Source organism: Delphinus delphis, chromosome 14 (genome assembly GCF_949987515.2).
Source record: "Delphinus delphis chromosome 14, mDelDel1.2, whole genome shotgun sequence".
NCBI lineage: Eukaryota > Metazoa > Chordata > Mammalia > Artiodactyla > Delphinidae > Delphinus > Delphinus delphis.
This window is the reverse complement of record NC_082696.1, coordinates 13,973,754-13,996,422: the sequence shown is the minus strand read 5'-3', so window position 1 is coordinate 13,996,422 and position 22,669 is coordinate 13,973,754. Positions and strand designations below refer to the sequence as shown.

Genomic DNA, 22,669 nt, shown 5'->3' with positions numbered 1-22,669 from the left:
ATGAACCTTTGTCTTTTTAAAAATAATGATAGGGCTTCCCTGCTGGCGCAGTGGTTGAGAGTCCGCCTGCCGATGCAGGGGGACGCGGGTTCATGCCCCGGTCCGGGAAGATTCCACATGCTGCGGAGCGGCTGGGCCCATGAGCCATGGCCGCTGAGCCTGCGCGTCCGGAGCCTGTGCTCCGCAACGGGAGAGGCCACAACAGTGAGAGACCTGCGTACCGCAAAAAAAAAAAATGATATAAAGTGACAAAAATAACATGTTCATTTTAAGGTAATTTTAAAAAGGATCTGTTCATTTGCTTGGTGGAATCTCAGATAACTTTTTTTCTTTTGTGAATTTCAAGAGTTTCTAAATTTTCTGCACTGACTCTATATAAATTTCATAATTTAAGCTTGTAAAGAAAATAAGCTCCCAAATTACCCATTACTGGTAATTTAATAAAAAATGACTAATGCTGTCTGCTTTAAATCCCTTTTGGATTTTAACATACATACACACAAATAAGTTACAAATAAATAAATAGATAATGAACATTTGCTAAGTTTTTTTTTTTTTTTTTAAAGGCCAATATGATGAATTGCAACTAAAATAAAACAAAGCATTTGGTTCTGGTTGTGTGAGTTGACTGCTTTTAAAATAGTAATACATTTTCTTTATAAAAGAAACAAACCTGCATTTTACATTTAAAAAATTCCAGAAAACTTGGTTAAAAATAAAATTATTTTTAAAATCCTGCTACTTAAAGATATACTATTGTGAATTCTTTATAAAACAATCACTCCACTGATATATTATTTTTATCAGGAATGTAAATATGTAAATTTGGTTAAAGGAATATATTGGTCATAATTCCATAACAGTAGACAAATTTGCTTGTTCTTGATTATGACTAAAATTTAAAAAACTTAGATCTTTAAAATTTTTTATTGCCATTATTTCCTTAGTTTAATTCCCTTTTACTTTATATAGTTTTTCCCATGGGTTAATTTTTCTTTCCATGTTCATTATCCTTAGCACAATATATTTATTCTAATGAATTAAACATAAGGCAAGGCTTTAAAGACACAATTATTGTAGTACCGAAAAAATGGCAATAATATCAATTTCCATCAATAGGGAAAATACTGGATAAATCACGTTGTATAAATGGAACGTGGAATGTTCTGTGGAATGAACTGTGGAATGCCCTTCAGCCGTCTAAAATAATAAGACTGGCACATATAGCATTTTATAGTATACATGGTCCTTTCCCCTATGTTGTCTCATTGGAGATGTGGCAGTTGTTTTAATGAACACTTTGAAAATGAGGACTATAGGGTTCAGAGAGGTTATACAGTTAAGCCCTAGGTCACACAGCTGGAACAAGGTGAGCTAAACCTAGGACTCTTGATTAGTTCTTAGTCATTTCCTTGCTTGCTGCATCAAAGAATTCCTGATTCTGGCTTGACTTTTCTGAATGGATCACCATGAGGTGATACCAGCCACAAATTCCAAGAATTAAGTTTTCTTTTTCCTCTTGTTTGGGCAGAACTCCCATTAGACTGAAACCCCTTCTGAGGGCAGCTGCGACCACTTTGCAAAGCCTTCCTTGTACTGCACAAGCCTCTAAACTCCCTCTGGGATGACAGCTGACATTTGTTGATTGAGCACTTCACTGTGCTAAGTGGTTTACAGGTACCACCTCATTTAATCCCCCTGATAACCTTTCACACCGTGTAATTGAAGCACTAAGAAGATAAGTAATTTGGCAAACATCACAGTGTAGGTGAAGCAGAAACACCTTATAATTCAGGCAAAAGCCCTAAGCCCAGGCTCTGCTATATTCTTATCTGTATGTAGGGCACATTTCAAACACTATGTCTCAGACTGAGAAACTCAACAAATACTGGAGTGACAACTATATGCAAAGAACTATGTTAGGTTCTGGGATTACTGTGGTGATCAAGTTAGATACTTACATTTCAATAGAGGAAAGAAACTTTAAACAATCTATCACACGAGATATTTATTATAATCAAGAGAAATGCTATGGACTTTGTACAGAAAGCCTACTTAGCAGAAGAGAAGAATCTAATCTAATCTAATCTAGAGAAAAGGAGGAGCATGAAGAAGAATTAGGGGCTGGCCTGGCCAGACAGAGGAGAGAGAGCAGGAAGAAGTAGCAGAAAGGGGAAGGCCCTGAGGTGAGGAACCACGTGTATCCCCACTTTACCTTTTACCCTTATTTGGATGGGAACCATTTTCTTTTTCATCCCAGAGTGGTGTCTGCAAACTATGTCTGGCCACCTGTTTTGGTAATAAAATGTTACTGGAACCTGTTGCTTCTCTACACACTGTCTAAGGCTGCTTTTGTGATTCAATGGAAGAGGGCTTTGTCAGGGACTGTTCAGCCCACACCGCCTAGATTATTTACCATATGGCCCCAAGCAGAGAGTTCGCCAGCTTCTGCCCTGTAGCAACATGCAGAGGAAGTACTTCATAAACAGGAGGCATTCCATAGTTTTAAAAAATTATATTTGTTTTTACTTCTATACAGTGTTTAAGGGAATTATAATTAAAACACAGATTAAAAACAACCAGTCATAAGGGACCACATACTGTACGATATCGTGTATATGAACTGTCCAGAGTCGGTAAATCTAAACAGGCAGGAAGTGGATTAGTAGTTGCCTGGGACTGGAGGAAAAGGAGGGAGGGCAGAAAGGAAACAAGGGGTTAAAGTTTTTATTTGGGGGTGACGAAAATGTTTTAAAATTGATTATGGTGACGGATGCACAGCTCTGTAAATATACTAAAAATCACTGAATTGTATACTTTTGATATATGAGTTGTATGGTATGTGAATTGTATCTCAATAAAACTATTATTTAAAAAAAAAAAGAACCAAATAACTAATGTGTGCTTTGTTTTTGGTGATGGGTATTTAGGTTTGGTAGAGGAAAGAAGAATCTCCTTATATTAGAGAGTCCAGTTAACTAAGAAAAAGTCATTACAGCAGGGCAAACAACTTGAGTCTGACGTTCCTAGATACCAAGATGGGAAATGTTTAATAATGTATTCTCTGTCATTAGAAGCTCTGAACTACTGATGCTAAAAGACATTTTCTGTTAGTGCTAGGCGCTGGAAAAATTGCCATGTGGGTTTTTGCATAAGGTCCACTGATAAAATGAGAGCTAGAGTCCTTGAAGACAGTTTTACAGAAATTACAGTTACACCAATTTTTTTTTACATAAATTACAGTTACAGTCAAATTATATTGACTCTTAATGAAAGCTAAAGGCTCAGAAATGCTTTTAATTATCTAGGCCAGCATTGATCAACAGAACTTTCTGAGATGATGAAAATGTTCTGTGTCTGCAGTATCCAATAAGGTAGACAGTATCCTCGTGTGGTTATTGAGCATTGGAAATGTGCCTAGTGCAACTGACTGTAATTAAAATTGAATTCTAATTTAATTGGGGGCTTCCCTGGTGGCTCAGTGGTTAAGAATCCGCCTGCCAATGCAGGGGACACCCGTTCGATCTCTGGTCCGACAAGATCCCACATGCCGCGGATCAACTAAGCCCGTGCGCCACAACTACTGAGCGTGTGCTCTTAGAGCCTGAGAGCCACAACTACTGAGCACACGTGCCACAACTACTGAAGCCCACGCGCCTAGAGCCCGTGCTCCGCAACAAGAGAAGCCACCGCAACGAGAAGCCCACGACGCACCGCAATGAAGAGTAGCCCCCGCTTGCTGCGACTAGAGAAAGCCGGCGCACAGCAACGAAACCCAACACAGTCAAAAATAAATAAATAAGATAAAATAAAAAATAAAATCAGATTGTTTAAAAAAAATTCTAATTTAATTATATTCCATTTCAACTCATTTAAACTGCCACATGTAGCTAGTGACTGCTATATTGAACTGAGTAGGTCTAGAAAGTATGCTATAACATTATCCATTGAGCCCTAATAATAACTGAGCAGATTTTTTTGTTATCCAAAAAGCTGACAATGCTTGGTGACAGTTAGTTTAAAAATTCAAAGCAAAACAGCTACTCTGTACTTAGAATGGTCTAAGCTAATCCTAGTGATAAGAATCTGACTCAAAGTTATGCATTCTATTTGTATATAACAGGTTATTATCAGTGAATCTTCTTTCTTTTTTCCATCTTTCTGTTAGCTGGGAAGCTGTTCACCTGAAAATATGATCATCTTCAAAAATAACCTCTCCATTCCCAAGAGCATCAAAACAACAGGAAAATAGCCAAAGGCATAAGTTACGTTCTGCTTCAATTAATCAATGTTAAAAAAATTTGGAAGAGGGAAGAGTAGTGAATGAGACTGAATCATAGAAACTTAGTATTTCAGCTGGCAGGTCATAGTTGAAGATGGGTGTGGAAGACAGTCATCTTGCCTGTGCGTTAGCACAGGCAATAAACCAAAAAGTGGAAAGCAAACGTGAGGGCTGAGTGTCATTTAGGAGAGGCTTCAAGGAACTATGAATCCAGTGTGGCATTAAACCTCAGGACAAATGAATGGTCAAAATGTCATCTGGTCTACGTTGGAAGGAGACAATTAGAAATGGACAATATATATATTACATCTGTGTATAATGAGATTCTACGAAAGTAGGAACATATGAGCATTTTAGTGACTAAAATGCAAGCCTGTGTACCCTATATTTAATTGATTCAAATTTACTAATGTGTCTTTGGAAAAATAAACTAAATAACACCTAGAAAATTCTTGATTGAAAAAATAGATAGAAAAGTTACAAATCAACACGGCTTTGAGGAGTAAACACCTAACTCATTGTATGTAACGCTGGCTACCAGCTGGGCATACACCAAACTAGCTGCTTGTGATTAAATTAAATTAAATTTAAAACATTTTGACTTAGTGCAACTCCATACTCCACACCACTGAACCAACTAGAAATTAGAAAAGGATATTAACTGGTTTAACTGGATTACATGGAAATGAAAGCCAATTCCATGAGTCATAATCTGACTGAAAAAAATCCAGGGATGTTTACCGAGTGGGCAGCTTCCCTAAGAAGGGTATTTATAGCACAAAGGGCTTCAGCTCCTCCCTCTGAAATAAGATTTGGTTATCAGTGACTGAGAAGTGAGGCTAACGCAGCACTGGGGTTCTAAAATCTACCAATGCCTAAATACTACAGTAGTTTAAGCTGCACCATTCAGTTTCCATCTCTTTATGGTACCTTTACTAAGGCATTTAGCACATCATTTTACTTGATTTCTTCACATGCATAATTCCCACTATGAACTCCTTGAAGAAAGGGCTTCCATCTTTGTACCTCTTATATCTCTCATAGTCGCTGTCAGTACTTCACAAAGGACTGGGAAATTAGATTGTAGAAATAAATAACAGAACCTAACTTCCTTTTAATTGTATTCTCTAGAACAGGGACAAAGAAGTCATAAGCTTGGCAGGTAGGAGAGTGCAGTATTCTAGGGCACTCTGCCACTCAGCACGTGCATGACCAGGGGCAAACCTGAGCCTCAGCATTTCACATCTGGAAAATGGGTATAACAATAATACCCACCTCAAAGAATGTTGTGAACAGCACACAAGAAGATGTACGTGAAGTCTTTAGCATGGTCATTGCTACAAACTAAGGGTTTAGTAAATGTTAGCTATTATAATACTACCGTTAAACATTTTAAAAATTGGTCAACATCTATTCCATTTTTGTTTCATTCTCACTAAAACAAATTATAATCTCACCTTCCTAAATGAGACCCTCTTTGATAACTCCCTTATAGAAAAAGAAATATACTAAATGTTTTTAAAATCAACACACGGACTTGCCATGCCCATATGAAGTCTTTGTGGGCACACAGTATTCAAAAGGCACTATTTCATGTCCACCTTCATGCAGCATGGCTAAGGAAAAGAATCCGGATTTTTTAAAAAGTGTATTTTGGGATAGCTCCCAAATGGCTGTGAATCAGAAGCATGTGTAACATTCCAACTCTCCCAACTGCCATAAAGAAGACTACCCATTCAAATATTCAAGTATTCATTCATACATTCATTCAAATATTTATTGAGCCCCAACTGCATTCAGGTACTATTCTTGGTGCTTGTGATATACAGGGAATAGAATGGACAAGGATGCCTGCTCTCATGGAGGCTACATTCCAACAAGAAGCAAAGTTCACCTCAAATAAAGCATCTACCTAGCCCTTCCCTTTAAAAAATAACCCTTATGTCAAATAACACAGTGCTTCCTTCAATCATATCAGATTTCTATATTGCTAGTAAAGATCCTTAGATACTTTTTCTTTTTGACTTTTATCCCTTTCGCTCACCCTGCCCTTCCGCAACAGAAACTGAATGTAACATTCCTCTCAGATATGTGGTAGACACTTACAGTTATCACTAGAGTTAAATACAAAATTACAGTAATGCAGCAGATTATTTTTACGTCTAAGCAGAATGGCAATAATTAGATTTATTCCCACACCTTGCTAATCAAAAAGACAGTAGGAATGTGATTATATATATATGTATATATTAATTAACTATACTCTATTTATATAATTTTATATATATATATATATATATATATTTTTTTTTTTTTTTGGGCCACTTCAGACAAACACACCCTCCACAGATACTGGTCAGCAGTTTCACTTTCTTCCTTATAGGAAGTTGAGTACTATGAAGCCCCAGAATAAAGAATTTTCTCTTGGGAATGGATTTTGTCTGGATATGACTTTCCCTCTTTCAGTTAAATGCAAACACCCCTGAATTTATGAAATAAGAAGGAGAATTTTAAAGTTAACGAAAGTGACATTTATGAGACAAGCATGAACTAAAATGGTGGGATAAAGAACACAGAGATTTATTGGACGATCTTCAGCTGAAATGGAAGGCAGCCTGAAAGCTTTGAGATTCTGCATGTGTGTCCTATTGACTAAGGTCCTTTTTACCTGGCTGCCATGAGGTCCAGGAGGTGCTGCCATCGGTCATTGATCTTCCCGAGCTTGTATTCGATCTCAGATGCTTTGCTTTCATGGCTGGCTCGGGCAAGTCGTTCTCCCATTTGCTGGAGCTGTATTTTGTTCTCTTGGGCAATAGCAATTTCCTCTTGATAATCCTGTGTAATAAATGGCAATCACAGAGGTCAGAAAGCATATTCTTGATGCATTCAGTCTGGCTCTACTAGAAACATGATAATTACAGTTTTCTACTGCTTGGAAATAGTTCAGGCATAAGGAACACTGTGTGAACATGAGTCCCAGTACACAAGAATTAGTGGTACCTGTTATTTTCGGTATGTAGGCAAAGTCCAGATTGGATTTTTATACAGATGTTCTTAAAGGAAATGGGGATGCTTTCCATTTACTTAAAATGGGCATTAAAAAAAGCAGTAAGTGTATATACATAGAAACAAAAGACAAAGCTTGAAAGATTTCAGTGCTGGGAAGTTATACCTTGTTGCTCTAATCACCAACCACATGTTATATTTAGAATCAATCCTCATACAAATAGCTAACAAGACGCTAGTAAGATGTGTGACTATGTGTGTATATGTGAATGTATATATGTATGTGTATGTCAACTGTTACTTGTGCAGAATGATTTAAAAGACTACTTTCATTTTAAAGAGCTGTCCTCTATACAGCGTCAATATTTTACAGCACATAAATCATTGGCAAATTAACTCTCAAGAACAATAACCATTGGTCTTAGAGGATCAATGGTTCTCAAACCTTCCTCATCTATCCAGTTTCTGTAGTAGCTCCTCTTAAAGATTGTTTTAGGTTAAGAAGGACAGGCTCTCAATATGGTCTATAGTAACAGAAAGGCCACTGAACAGTATGATTTAAGTGATGATGAAAGGACATCTCCCCTTGACCCCTACCTGTCCCCCCACCCTCCCCCCAGCCTCTGGACCAATTGATCCTCTTAATTTCTTGTCATAGTGACAGCATCCAAACTTCAGAATCACGTTTTTTATTTCTGGCTTAAGCTCCTGTTAGGCAGCAAATATTTTCTCAGCAAAATAATATACCCAGACAGATATTATAGGAATATGGGTATCTTCACCTTCTATTGCTCTCAAGTTACCCTGGTAACAGGGCTACCCTCTCAAATCAGTTATCTAAGTAAAAAGGGCCCCAAAGAATGGATGGAGCCGGTGAAATTTTATTCTACTGCAGTTGTGAGTGCTTCCTCAGGCCCAGCACCTCCGCCTACTCTCCTTTCTATGTTACTTCAAGCCCATGGGAGTCAAAGACCAACATACCAGGTGCATTTCTTAATCGTTATAATGTGTTATTACAAATTTGAGGTGATATTACTGAGAAATGTTTATTTCAAAGGAATTATGCCAAGCTTAAAATAGTATTTATAGTAAAATAATACTCTTAGGTTGTCTTTTAAAGTACGATGTTGAGTGTTAATGCCAGTAGGTACCCATACCATGGTTACAGTCTGTTTGTTAATTTCTTTTTTCTAAGCTGTCAAAATTACCAAGCCTCCATGTTATTTTTCTTTACAAAAGAGGTACCACATGGGGTAAGCTCATAAAGACTTTATTTTAAAGTCCATAACTTATTATATATACAGAATGGTATAGTTGATATTTTAAAAATTATTCCAAATGTTACCAAAGAGTATAACAAAATTATCTGTGTGTCAAGCCCCCAAAATATGCATCTTAAATTTCATGATAAAATCAATCAGAGTATAAATACATTTAATTAAAATTTATTCTATAGCAACTTCACTATAATACCTATTATACATTAATCACGTCTGGTAGAACATTATCTGACACCCAGAAACCAGCAAAGGGCAGAGCTTTTAGCAGATGCTGAAATGAAATCTGTATCATCTCTGCCCACATTTTAAAAGCTTACAATAACAAATATACAAATGCTGATGCTTAGAGCTTGCAATTTTAAGGAAACCTATAGAGTTATTCATATCACATACTGGCTCTGGAGTTTTTGTTTTTCCGTGTATATGCCCAAGCACATACACGAGAGAAAAATAAACTCCAAAGCCAAGATGTAATATTAATAACTTTGTAGGTAAAGATATTTTTCCTAATAATTAGTTATATTTCTTTTCATAATGAATGAAGCTATAATTCATTTATTCAGTAAGTAATGACTGAGTACTTAGGAAAAGTCAGGCACTGCTCTGGTTGCAGGAGATACAGCAATGAACAAAACACACAAAGTCCCTGCTCCCGTGAGGCTTACAGTCCAGTGGGGCTTCACTGTAGACAGATAATAAACAAGTAAATTGGGAAAATGCATTGTACTTCAGATGGTGATATGTACTTAGAAGAGAGAGAAAATTTAAATGATTAGTTGTTCAAAAACAGTGTGGAAACACCACTGAAACCATCAAAAACATTTTTAAATGCTAGTAAATGTGACCAGTCCTGTACAGACATAAAAAACGATCTAGATCCATTTGAGCATATAAAATAGTTTAATAATCATACATAACTTGAAATTAATATGAAGCTAAAATTCTCAGGAAAGTCCTCATTCCTGTAACTGTCTATAAATCATGACTTACAGAGAAAATGTCAGTTTAATTGATCCTAGGAATTTTTTCTTTTAGTTCCTCTCTGGTGAGTTTACCTCTTGAAAAACAAACAATAAATCAACTATACTTCAATTAAAAACAAAGACAACCAACACATAAATAATTCCTGCTGAACAGGTAGATAAAATCTAAAAATACTGAACATTATCTATCAGCAGATAATCTATTTCATCGCGAATTGAAAATATTCTATATATTCTGTATGTAAAGGAGGTCTTTTCAGTCAAGTTTATTTTATATTAAAAAGATAAAATGTTTATAATAGAGTGCTCCTTTCTCAGGAAAGTAACTAGGAGTAAGGTTGTCTTCTGTACCCATTAAAAGAGCAGCTAAGCACATGTAGCCACACATCCCATACCTTCCTGAGCTTCTCAATCATTTCTTCAATGAGAATGTCTCCATTCTGAGAAATTTTGCTTTCCATCTGAGTCAACCATTCGCAAAGCTCCTTGTTCTTTTCACTGAAGACGGCCCATTCATTCAGTCTCTCACTTACTTGCTGCTGCCTTAAAGAGAGCTGAAAAGTTTAAAATGGGAGAAAATGCAAAAGCATAATCAGAGTGGAGCTCATACCCTGAGGAAAAGAGCAAATAAACTCTGTTGGGTCGACTAAGATGAGCAGTAGTTGTGCATCTCTTTAGGCCACTGTTCCCTGAGGCCCAGTCCCAGGAGCTCTGCTCTAGCCTAGCGAGTTTCACAAGTGGGAGACACTTAATCCAATACTTCCCTCCCGAAGAGCCACATGCACATTCACTTATTAAAGGTTCTGAACCATCTAGCTTCTTGGGACTTCCCTGGTGGTGCAGTGGTTAAGAATCCACCTGCCAGTGCAGGGGACATGGGTTCAAACCCTGGTCCTGGAAGATCCCACATGCCGCGGAGCAACTGAACCCATGTGCTACAGCTACTGAAGCCCACGTGCCTAGAGCCCGTGAGCCACAACTACTGAAGCCCGCACTCCTAGAGCCCGTGCTCCGCAACAAGAGAAGCCACCGCAATGAGAAGCCCACGCACTGCAACGAAGAGTAGCCCCCACTCGCTGCAACTAGAGAAAGCCCGTGCATGGCAATGAAGACCCAATGCAGCCAAAAATAAATAAATAAATAAATTTATTAAAAACAATCTAGCTTCTCACTACAGTTGGTTCTGTGCAGCTATGATACAGGATCATGGAATGTACTTTTACTAAAAACGAAAGAAATAGGAAAGAAAAGAAGGAATAAGAAAAGGAGGAAGGTAAAGGGCAGAAAAAAAGAAAAGAAGGCAAGAAATACAAAAGAAGGAAGGAAAAGGGAAAAAGGAAAGAAAAAAAATGAAAGAAAAATAGGGAAGGAGGGAAGAATTTATTGAACGTCAGGTGTCAGGAGACACCTTCCTCAGTGGAAGAGGCACAATCCCTGATCAGCTCTATCATGATCACTTTACTTTGAGCAAGTTCTTTTATTTCCCTGCCTGCTTTCTACTTTGATTTTTGTATCTTTGTTTCTTTTCTTTTCCCTGTAACAGCTTTGCTGAGATGTAGTTTCCACACCATTTCCTGTTTAAAGTGTGCGACCCAGCTCTTTTCAGCATGTTCACAGTTTCAAAGCCACCACCACCATCACTGCTATAACATGTTCATCAATATAAAAAAAAACCCCAACCCCCCTGTACCCATCAGTACTCACTCCTTTGCCTACCCCTGCACCTTCCTCCCGACCTTCTCCTACTCTCTATCTCTGTGGATTTGTCTATTCTGGGCATTTCATGTAAATGGAATCATTCGATGTGCTACCTTTGGTGATGGGCTCCTTTCACTTAGCATAATGTTTTTAAGGTTCACCCATGTGGGAGCATGCGTCAGTACTTCCTTCCTTTTTATTGCTGAACATATGTTTCCATATAGATATACCACATTTGATTTATCAATTCATCTATTGATGGACACTTGAGTTGTGTCCATTTTTTAGCTATTATGAATAATGCTGCTATGAACATTCGAGTACAAGTGTTTGTGTGGACATATGTTTCATTTCTCTTGGGGCACATTCCCAGGAGCAGACTTGCTGGGTTATATGGCAACAGTACAGATTGTTTTGTGAAGTGTCTGCGACATTTTACATTCCCACCAGTAGTAGGGTTCCAATTTCTCCACATCCTCACCGACACCTGTTATTATCTGTCTTCTGGAATGCAGTCATCCTACTGGATATAAAGTGCTATCTCATTGTGGTTTTGATTTGCATTTCCCTGATGGCTAATGATGTTGAGAATCTTTTCATATTCTTGGCCATTTGTATGTCTTCTTTGGAGAACTATCTGGTCAAATTTCTCGCCCATTTCTTAATTGGATTGTTTTTAATTATTGAGTTTTAATAGTTCTTTATACAATATAGATACAATACGCCTGTTTTCTTATCTCTAGGTCTAGAATGATCCTTTCCAGAATTCTAAAACTTTCTGACATCATAATACTCTTGTCTTTGCAGTGCTGGTTGAGATACTAAGAAATGTTTCTAGTTGAGCTAAACTGCACGTTAGCAAAATAAAATGCAATCTGAGTGGTAAGAAGATGATCCACTTTTACAGACATTCTAAACAGTCATGTTGATAATGCTAGACATTCTGCCATATATCCCACCACATTAAACACCTACCTTTCAATTTTCCTTTTTCCGGCAATACTTTATTATGAAAAACATCAGACATACAGAAAAGTTGAAGGAATTGTATGGTAAACAGCTATGATATATTCCCTAGACTCTAAAATTGTTAACATTTTGCTACATTTTGCTTTAACACATATATTCCTTTATCCATGGATCTATTTTACTCTTCAATGCATTTTGAATGAATTTCCTTTTTTTTTTTTTTTTTTTTTTTTAGCAGTACGTGGGCCTCTCACTGCTGTGGCCTCTCCCATTGCGGAGCACAGGCTCCGGACGCGCAGGCTCAGCAGCCATGGCTCACGGGCCCAGCCGCTCTGCGGCACGTGGGATCCTCCCGGATCGGGGCACAAACCCGTGTCCCCTGCATCGGCAGGCGGACTCTCAACCACTGCGTCACCAGGGAAGCCCGAGTTTCCTTTTTTTAAATGAAAATGAAAATATTTCTAAGGTGTTATACACTTCCTAGTTAGCAATTCTGCCTAGGGTTGGCTCTGTTAATGATTAGGTAAATAATATTCAAGGTCCCTCACAGCCCCAAATGTCTGTGATTCTACATCCTAGAAAAGAGTGGGAATTAATCACATGAAAAAGAATAAAATACCTAGGAATAAACCTACCTAAGCAGGCAAAAGACCTATACTCTGAAAACTATAAGATGCTGATGAAAGAAATTGAAGATCACACAAACAGATGAAAAGAAATACCATGGTCTTGGATTGGAAGAATCTATATTGTTAAAATGACCATACTACCTAAGGCAATCTACAGATTCAATGCAATCTCTATCAAATTACCAATGGCATTTTTCACAGAACTAGAATAAAATAATTTTTAATGTGTATGGAAACACAAAAGACTCTGAATAGCCAAAGCAATCTTGAAAAAGAAAAAGGGAGCTGGAGGAATCAGGATCCCTGACTTCAGACTATACTACAAAGCCACAGTAACCAAAACAGTATGGTACTAGCACAAAAAACAGACACATAGATCAATGGAACAGGATAGAAAGCCCAGAAATAAACCCATGCACCTACGGCCAACTAATCTTCAACAAAGAAGACAAGAATATATAATGGAGAAAAGACAGTCTCTTCAATAATTGATGCTGGGAAAACTGGACAGCTACATGTAAAAGAATGAAATTAGAACATTCTCTAATACCATACACAAAAATAAACTCAAAATGGATTAAAGACCTAAAGATAAGACTGGATACTAAAAAACACCTAGAGGAAAACATAGGCAGACACTTTATGACATAAATCACAGCAATATCTTTTTGGATCCATATCCTGGAGTAATGGAAATAAAAACAAAAATAAACAGATGGGACCTAATTAAACTTAAAAGCTTTTGCACGGCAAAGGAAACCATAAACAAAATGGAAAGACAACCTACAGAATGGGAGAAAATAATTGCAAACGATGAGACCGACAAGGGATTAGTTTCCAAAATATACAAATAGCTCATACAGCTCAATATGAAACAAACAAACAACCCAATCAAAAAATGGGCAGAAGATCTAAACAGACATTTCTCCAAAGAAGACATACAGATGGCTAACAGGCAATGAAAAAATGCTCAACATCACTAATTATTAGAGAAAGGCAAATCAAAGCTACAATGAGGTATCACCTGACACTGGTCAGAATGGCCATCATCAAAAAGTCTATAAATAATAGGTGCTTGAGAGGGCGTAGGGAAAAAGGAACCCTCCTACACTGTTGGTGGGAATGTAAATTGGTGCAGCCACTATGGAGAACAGTACGGAGGTTCCTTAAAAAACTAAAAATGGGGCTTCCCTGGTGGTGCAGTGGTTGAGAGTCCGCCTGCCGATGCAGGGGACACGGGTTCGTGCCCCGGTCTGGGAAGATCCCACATGCCATGGAGCAGCTGGGCCCGTGAGCCGTGGCCGCTGAGCCTGCGCGTCCGGAGCCTGTGCTCCACAACGGGAGAGGCCACAACAGTGAGAGGCCCGCGTACCGCAAAAAAAACTCCCCAAAAAACCTAAAAATGGCGTTACTATATGATCCTGCAACCCCAATCCTGGGCATATATCTGGAAAAACCTCTAATTTGAAAAGATGAATGCACCCCTATGTTCACAGCAGCACTATTTACAATAGCTAAGACATGGAAGCAACCTAAGTGTCCACCAACAGACGAATGAATAAAGAAGATGTGGTGTGTGTATACACACACACACACACACACACACACACACTGGAATATTACTCAGCCATAAAAAATAATGAAATAATGCCATCTGTAGCAGCATGGATCTAGAGATGATCATATTAAGTGAAGTCAGACAGAGAAAGACAAATATCATATGATATCACTTATATGTGGAATCTAAAAAAATGATACAAATGAACTTATTTACAAAACAGAAATAGACTCACAGACATAGAAAACAAACTTATGCTTACCAAAGGGGACAGTGGGTGGGGGGGTGCGGGATAAATTAGGAGGTTGGGATTAACATATACACACTACTATATATAAAATAGATAACCAACAAGGACCTACTGTATAGCGCACAGACCTATAATCAATATCTTGCGATAACCAATAATGGAAAAGAACCTGAAAAAGAATACATATATATTCTGAATCACTTTGCTGTACACCTGAAACTAACACAACATTGTAAATTAACTATACTTCAATTAAAAAAAATGGTTAAAAAAATACTGAAGAAGTTCTCTCTCAAAAAAAAATAAAAGTGTTGGGAATTAGACTATGAGCCCAGGATACCTATACCAGGGCCAAGCTTAGTGAGCTGCTTAGATGGCAAACCCCATAACCTGCCGTAATTTTTGAAATGCCACCATTAGAAATTCACTCTTTTGAGTTAATATGATCTTTTAAAATAAAAATTTCTCTGGGTAGAGTGACACTGGTTAATCCATTAAGTACTTCCCATTAGTATAATTCAGTTTACCATGAATTTTTCTTTGAGGCAGAAAAATACAGAACAACAGTGCATTTATTTGGTGTGGGTATTGATAGGAATGTGAAAAACCAAGAAAACAAGATTAAAAGTTTTGGAGACAAATTTCACCTACGTTAAGCTCTACCAAGACAGCATTGAAGAGTACAGTCCGTCCAGCACCATTTTCCTCTCAATCTCTGACAGCAGAGTGTCATCTGATCTGCTAAGATTTTGAACTTTCTCGTGGATATGACTTTCTTTTTCATTCACAGAGCAGCAGAGTCAGGCTGGTATTAAAATTCTGCTTCGATTGATGTCCAAGCTGAAACTATATTTTCATAGTTGAAACTGCCTGAAGCAACTGTGTTCCATGCAAAGGTTAGAAACCCCTGCCTTTCAGACTTCAGACTAACAAGTCTTGCTATGTGCTTCGCCTCTCTGCCTCTTCCCCCAAATCTTGGCCATCAGCAAGAATAAATTCTAGGGCTTCTCTCAACAACATCTGCAGGGAAGATGACTACATAACAGAAAAATATTATTACTTTGAGGGGTAGGTATTACTCTGATTTCAGAGACAGGGATAGAGGAGGTCAGACAAATTTGAGGCATTTGTTTATATCAATACCAAATAGAACCAGCAAAGGGATTCCCTGGCGGTCCAGTGGTTAGACTGGAAAGACGCCACGCTTTCACTGCCGAGGGCCGGGGTTCAATCCCTGGTTGGGGAACTAAGATCCTGCAAGTTGTGTGGCATGGCCAAAAAAAAAAAAAGGACCAGCAGCAGCAAAGCTTGAATCTCTGATACACTTTGATACAGGTTTTTTGCAATATAACATTATGATCAAATATGCAGAGGCAGATGAGGTTCAAAAACAATCTCCATCACTTACTAATGATATGACCAGGGCAAGGTTACTCATCTTTCTTAAGCTTTACTTTTGTCATTTGTAAATTAACCTTTCATTTGTTCCAAAATTCATTAAACAAATGTTTCTGGTTTGCAGTAAACATGTGTCTACTATATGCCATGCACTGTCTTATGCACCGGAATACTGTAAGCTCATAATAGAATACATTCTTCAAACAGGAAAATAATTTTAGAAAGTGACCAGTATATCCTAAAGACTTAACAAAAGTTCAGTCTACTTAACTATATATGACAACAGGGCATCATTTCAGTTTTTAATATGTTTTTCTCCTGACACTCATGTATTCAATAAGCAGCTTAAATATATATTTCTAGTCTTTCTCACATACCATGCAAGTGTTGCTTTCATTTCATTTGCTTACGTAGAGCAACAGTTGAAGGAAGAAACAGGTAGGCCACAAGCTCTGGTTACAAACTGGCGCCCCAATCTTTTCAAAAGATTTAAATTAATAATGGGGACCGAATTTTCCTTTTGGTTTGTAAAACTAATTTTTAGGCTGTACGATAAGTGAGCTTTACCATCACTGTCTTTGAGTTCAGTGGAAACCCTTAAATTACTTATCAGTTTAGCACATGTTTACGTTTTCTCAAGGGTATAAACGCACTGCACTGCCAACAGCTGACAAACACCAGCTAAAACCCCCAGAGCGTGAGGCAGCTGAACAGGAAACACATCCTCTGCTGCTTCAGATATTTTTCCCGTGACAATTTGAAAGAACACCGAGCAATTATAATGATGATATATTTATATCTCAACTGGAATTACACACAGCTCTACAAACCAAAACAGGAATTAAAAGCAAATACGAGCCACGGCTGTACACAGGCACAACAAACCATTTGGTGAGTCTATTTGAAGACAGGATGCTTTTCTCCATTACCTCTAGTCTGTGATGCTTATGAACAGGGCGGCCGCCTCCTCCTTGCCTGCAGCCCCAATCAATCCAGACCTCTGACCGACTGCTTCCATTGGAACATGAACGCACTACTTGGTCTTTTACAGAGGGATTATGCCATGTTTCTCTAACGTTTTTAACTTTGAAAATGAGACATAGGCACAAGCTCGTTTCCTTTTGCGGTTTCATACTTGACAGAAGTTCTCCGGAAACGCTAACTCAAGAAGTAGTAACTGGCCTGTATTTCTCCTTACGATTATACCCTGACACCTTTGGTATGAATCACGTGACTAAACTCTCACGGGTTTAAATAATGCTGTTTAGACTGAAGTAACGTGAGACAAGTACGCTTTAGCTTCATGCCTTAACACACTCAACATAGAAAGTTTCTAGAAACACTATGTTTCTGCTTCCTCTTTTTTTTAACTTGTCTAGTCTACTCACAGGTGTAAGGTATTAATCTCTTTACAGCATGTCATATGATCAACAGAAGCTTTCAAAATGTATTTCTAAACAGACTGTCGCCTAGATATGTTTAAGTCTGGTAAGCAATTTTACAACATATAAACTTTTCTTTGCTTTTTTCCTTTTCTAGCTTTAGTGAGATATAAGTGACGTATAATACCGTGTAAGTTTAAGATGTACAACACGATGATTTGATATTCATATATATGGTGAAATGATTACCACAAGGTTAATTAACATCTCTATCACCTCACATAATTACCATTATATGTTGTGTGGTGAGAACATTTAAGATCTACTCTCTTAGCAACTTTCAAATATATAATCCAGTCTGTTAACAATAGTCTGCATGTTGTACATTAGATCCCTGGAACTTATTCATCTTGTAACTGAAAGTTTATATCCTTTGTACCTGGTGGCATTCTTACATAGTATCAGTTTCCCTAAATCAAAAAGTATTACATAATTATAATCTTCTTACCCTCCTAAATATTCAGAAACCTTGCTGTTATTTTACATTTAGAGGAACATAAGATATAAAATAATATCCTAAAGTCTTGTCTTAATAATCAACAGTAGAAACACTCAGCTGTTTTAGGCACTGGAGATGCAAAGAAAGGGTTTGTCCTCAAGGGCTTCATGATCTTGAACTCAAGTCACAGGCATTAAAAAAGAAGAAGAAGGAGAAAAAGAAGGAGAAGGAGAAAAAGGAGGAGAAGAAGGAGAAGAGGAAAAAAGGAACAAGGCACTGTCACATGATGGCATAGACCAAAAGGGAAATGGGCGTTCAGAGGAACAGAGGTCTGAGCATTTCAAACAATGGCATCACAAGAGTACTGGAATTCAACAGAACAGGATAGTTTAGAAAATCAGAAAGGAAGGAATAGTCTAGGCAGGAAGTCTAGACAGGAACAATGGCCTGAGCAAGGTCTTGGCATAGAGAAGTTCATGGTAGGTTTGGGAAGGAGATGGAAGCCAATATCTAAGGTGTTATCTCTCTGAAAGCTTTAGAGACATCAATTAGCTAGAGAAATGGATCTAGTTTAATTCATTTCACATAATATTCTAAAAAGTACTGAGTCAGCAAGTAGTGCTAGTCTTTTCCCAATTTTAAGAAAAACAGATGAATAAGGCTCACAAGGGTAACTGAACATTGCTGTGGGCATTTTCCAATATCTGTACCCACCAAATATCTTTCATTTATATATGCTATGATAAAATCTTTACATCAAAAAGTGTACACTAATTTACTGGATAGTATTGATTTTGGATTGAAGAACTCAGAAAAGAATAAAGTGTGATGAACATCACCACACTCCATGTAAGTTTCTCACTGTTCATTGAGAATATAGAACTCTGGGGAAAGTGGCTAAATTAATTTTGAATGCAAATCATTAACATATTTATGAAAATCATCTTACAATTATTTTTTTAAAAAAGCACACACACACACACACACACGAAACTGTTCACACATTTACCAAGTGTGCTCCAGAGTTTTTCTCTAGTTCATCCTTCCAACACCTGCTTTTCCCCAGCCAGGTCCTCTCTCTGCTCTACTCCTGTGCCTTTTTCAAGCTGCCACCTTGTCTAACACATCCACTTTCTCCCTCTACACCAAGCTATCCCTTCCGCTCTGATCTCAGCACTCGATTCAAGATGTATCCAGTTCAACAGGCATTTCCTTTATTCTCTGCAATCCACACTGCCCTTAGTTTGTAGGGACATCTACTGTAGCTTGTGAAATTCACAATAATTAACGTGAATGATTCACTTAACAGATATGCATCATAACCTATTTTGTGCCAGACAAGGCAATCGAGGTACAGGAAGGAACACGACAGCAGGAACACGGTTCCTGCTTCCTGGAGGCTATGATCTCAAGGCTATGAGTCGGAGCTATTCTTCACTTGCGGGCCTATCTATTATTCCTCTTTGCCTCAAATGTCCTCTCCTTGCTACTCCAGCAATCTTTCCCTTTCATTTCCAAATCAAAACCCAATCTGGGATCTCTTTTGAGGTACTGTGCACACAGAACGTACTTACTAAATAAATAAAATATGGCTAAAAATGCCATACACCCATGAATGATGAAGAAACAACTATGGTAGATCAACAGCAATCATAAATGTTAAATGTACAAAGCCACTCACAGCATTAGCTATGACTGCAAATAAAACCTTGTTTTTTCACATTTAAAGAAAGAGACCACCAATATCTACCTAGCAAAACCACATCTATGAACCACAAAACTGTATTTCCTCTTTAAAATATTTTGACAGCCAGTAAAAGAAAGGGCAAGAGAATCCAGTTTGGATGCATTTAAAATATAGTGTTAAGATATAATTGTCTTAATCTGAAGCATTCTTACAATAAGCACAGTGTCTTCCTCTATCCAAATGTGGACATAGCCACAGACATTCCAAATCATCTTCCAGTTCTCTACCTTTCTGAGCGGATACTGAGTCCAGAGTTTGTCTCACCTGGTGGCATAGTTCTTCCCACTGCCTTTGCAGAAGCTCCATGCGTTCGTTAAGGATGGAGATATCGTCTGCACTGATGTAGGCACAGACAGCATCCTTCAGCACCATCAGCCGTGCCAGGTCATCTGTCCAGCTCCCAACTGCATTTTCCAATTCCTAGATTTAAAAAAAAGCACAAAACTTGAATACCCATGGGCATCTATCATCAACAGTTTCTGAGGTATATTCGGAATCCCCTCTTGATGTCATTACATTTCCATCCCATTCTATTTGAACATCCAACTTGGTAGCTACTTTATTTGCTTCCTACATAATCTGATAATTTGCCAAGTTCTTCTTATATAATACCAGGTTGCTTGCAGAATCTTTCCTAATGGGAAATGGGAATCTATTTCCCATTTCATTGATCTTTTCTGATCGTCTTTTTTAGTTCAAGTTTCATCACTGCATTGATCTTCCTTAGTTTTAAACCAACATTACCTTTGTCCCAAGTGACTGATCATGTTAATGAAATATTAAAAAAAAAAACCCAAACTACCAGATTTAACTTTCATGTTCAAAGACTATCAGTTGCTACATTCTGTGATACAGGTTTACAATGTAGTAGCTGAAAGGATCAGTTGCTGTTATTACTCAATTTAAAATAATGGACTGAATACGTTTTCTGCAGGAGAAGAGATTTCTTTAAGTTACTGGAAAAAATATGTATTTTCTCCTTTTGGGGAACGATTTAAGGGGAAAATCCAATATTTGAATGAGTTGACAATAGTTTTTGCAATGCTTTGAACAGATGACTAGTTTTACAATTTGTACAGCTCTTGCTTTTTGCCAGCTGTTGACGTTTTTAGATTCCAGCTAATTTTGTACATGAATAGAATATTTCCCATGGCTTTTTCCCTCTCTTTTTGTCTCTTCATACAGGAGACAAGTTTCCAAAGGCAAAGGCAATTAATGGTACCATCTGAGGCTAACTTCTCAGGCAATTTAAGCAAACTAGGTTATAGCCTGAATTTTCTAGGTAATTGCTTTGTTTTGCTGCTAAGGTGGTTTGCGGAAGAGTAGCAGAGAGCTGGACCAAAATGCATCCTTCTAATCTCCAAACTTAATAGCAGGTGTGTTTGTAACTGTCGTGTATTTTGGGAAATGAGGTCCCATGGTAAGAGTATTTGGCTGAAAGACCAAACTATCCAGGTGTATTAAATATGCAGCATTTCTGCTTATAACCATAGACATATTAAATTTTCATATCAATGTAAAGATTTTCCTCTTTTTATACCAATTTTCAACTCCCAGCCCCCCAACTCAAACATCAGATTTGGTGTATGGGTTAAAAGAGAAACACCACCTTCAGAAACCAACTGTTTCAGACTCACAGACTCTATTTTAGATGAATCTGTGTGGTAAAAATATAGCCTTTGGGTTCAGGAAAATCTGATATTTACTAAGTTTGAAAAGTTACTGAACTTCTAGCTGCCTCACTTTTCACATCTGTACAAGGGAATAGCAGACTGTGCTCATGACCTTGCGTTCATGGCAACTAAGATAACACTGGTTAGCCACTGGCATATAGGAGGAGCCCAGTAAATTCCCATTCTTGCTTGTTGAAAGTTTTCTTTAATCATTTGTCATAAATTCACAGGCACAGACTTAAAACAAATTCTTTTTAATCTTTGCATACCAGTGAATTTACACCTCAAGATAGTATTTCTCTCCCTTGCCATCCATGACATAAAGTATACTACCTTTTCATTTTCCTAAATCTGCTTCTTTCAAATTTCAAAGATCATCCTTACATTTTAATAGTGAAGGAAATTTCTTATATCCACCCTTTTCATGATTTCCAGACTTCTTTAAAAATTAATCATTCTTAAAGGCTTACAGCCTCTTAGCCAAAAAGAAGCAGAGAACTCCTGATCAAAATCAAAATCATTTAAGTCTGTGTGAAGTTTTAAACAGAATTACTCCAGTGCAGTAATTTGCAAATGACTTGGAGAACGTGAGGACATGTCATCTGGGGGCAAAAAAGCATTTTTAAGGGTAGTTGTGATTTTGTCTGCATACTGCTCAGCAGAGAACTGCTATTCAGGCACTCCACTTGCCTACACAGGAGTGAATGGAACAAATCCTACAGACACTAAATCATGTTGGTCTCAGCGAGCTCCCCATGCACGGAGGGGTCTGTATTAGCTTCTGATTTGCTTCCAAGTGCCATTTGAAGTGTTGATCATAACCTTTAAATAGTTAGGGCCCTGAGTATCTGAAGGATTGTGTGTGTCCATGCAGTAACTGAAAGCAGCTACTTATAGTTCCTACTTTTTTTTTTTTTTTTTTGCGGTACGTGGGCCTCTCACCGCTGTGGCCTCTCCCGTTGCGGAGCACAGGCTCCGGACGCACAGGCTCAGCGGCCATGGCTCACGGGCCCAGCCGCTCTGCGGCATGTGGGATCTTCCCGGACCGGGGCACGAACCCGCATCCCCCGCATCGGCAGGTGGACTCTTAACCACTGCGCCACCAGGGAAGCTCATAGTTCCTACTTTTCTTACAGGAAAGAGCCTGGAGGGCAGCGTGTATTTCTCCAAGTGCCATCGGCTGCAGAATTTCCAGGTTGCTGAGCCTCACTCTTCTTTCTGTGAACTAGACTCTTCTAGAATGACTCTCCAGTGTGGACACTTTAAAAAGATTGTCTTCATTGCTCTTAACCTAGTTTTTAAATATCTTTTAATG

The 22,669-nt window shown here is 38.0% G+C and overlaps 1 protein-coding gene across 17 annotated transcripts in view; it reads right to left on the bottom strand.

Annotated features, from left to right (window-relative positions):
- Positions 1 to 22,669, bottom strand: part of SYNE1 (spectrin repeat containing nuclear envelope protein 1) — a 464,275-nt gene that overhangs the window by 54,021 nt on the left and 387,585 nt on the right. For all 17 annotated transcript variants that reach the window (XM_060029753.1, XM_060029751.1, XM_060029760.1 and 14 more), the window contains 3 exons: positions 19,946 to 20,101; positions 9,947 to 10,105; positions 6,951 to 7,117 (listed from right to left, as the gene is read on the bottom strand). In XM_060029753.1, coding sequence (XP_059885736.1) covers positions 6,951 to 7,117; positions 9,947 to 10,105; positions 19,946 to 20,101 — 482 coding nt within the window. The remainder of the gene's footprint in view (positions 1 to 6,950; positions 7,118 to 9,946; positions 10,106 to 19,945; positions 20,102 to 22,669) is intronic.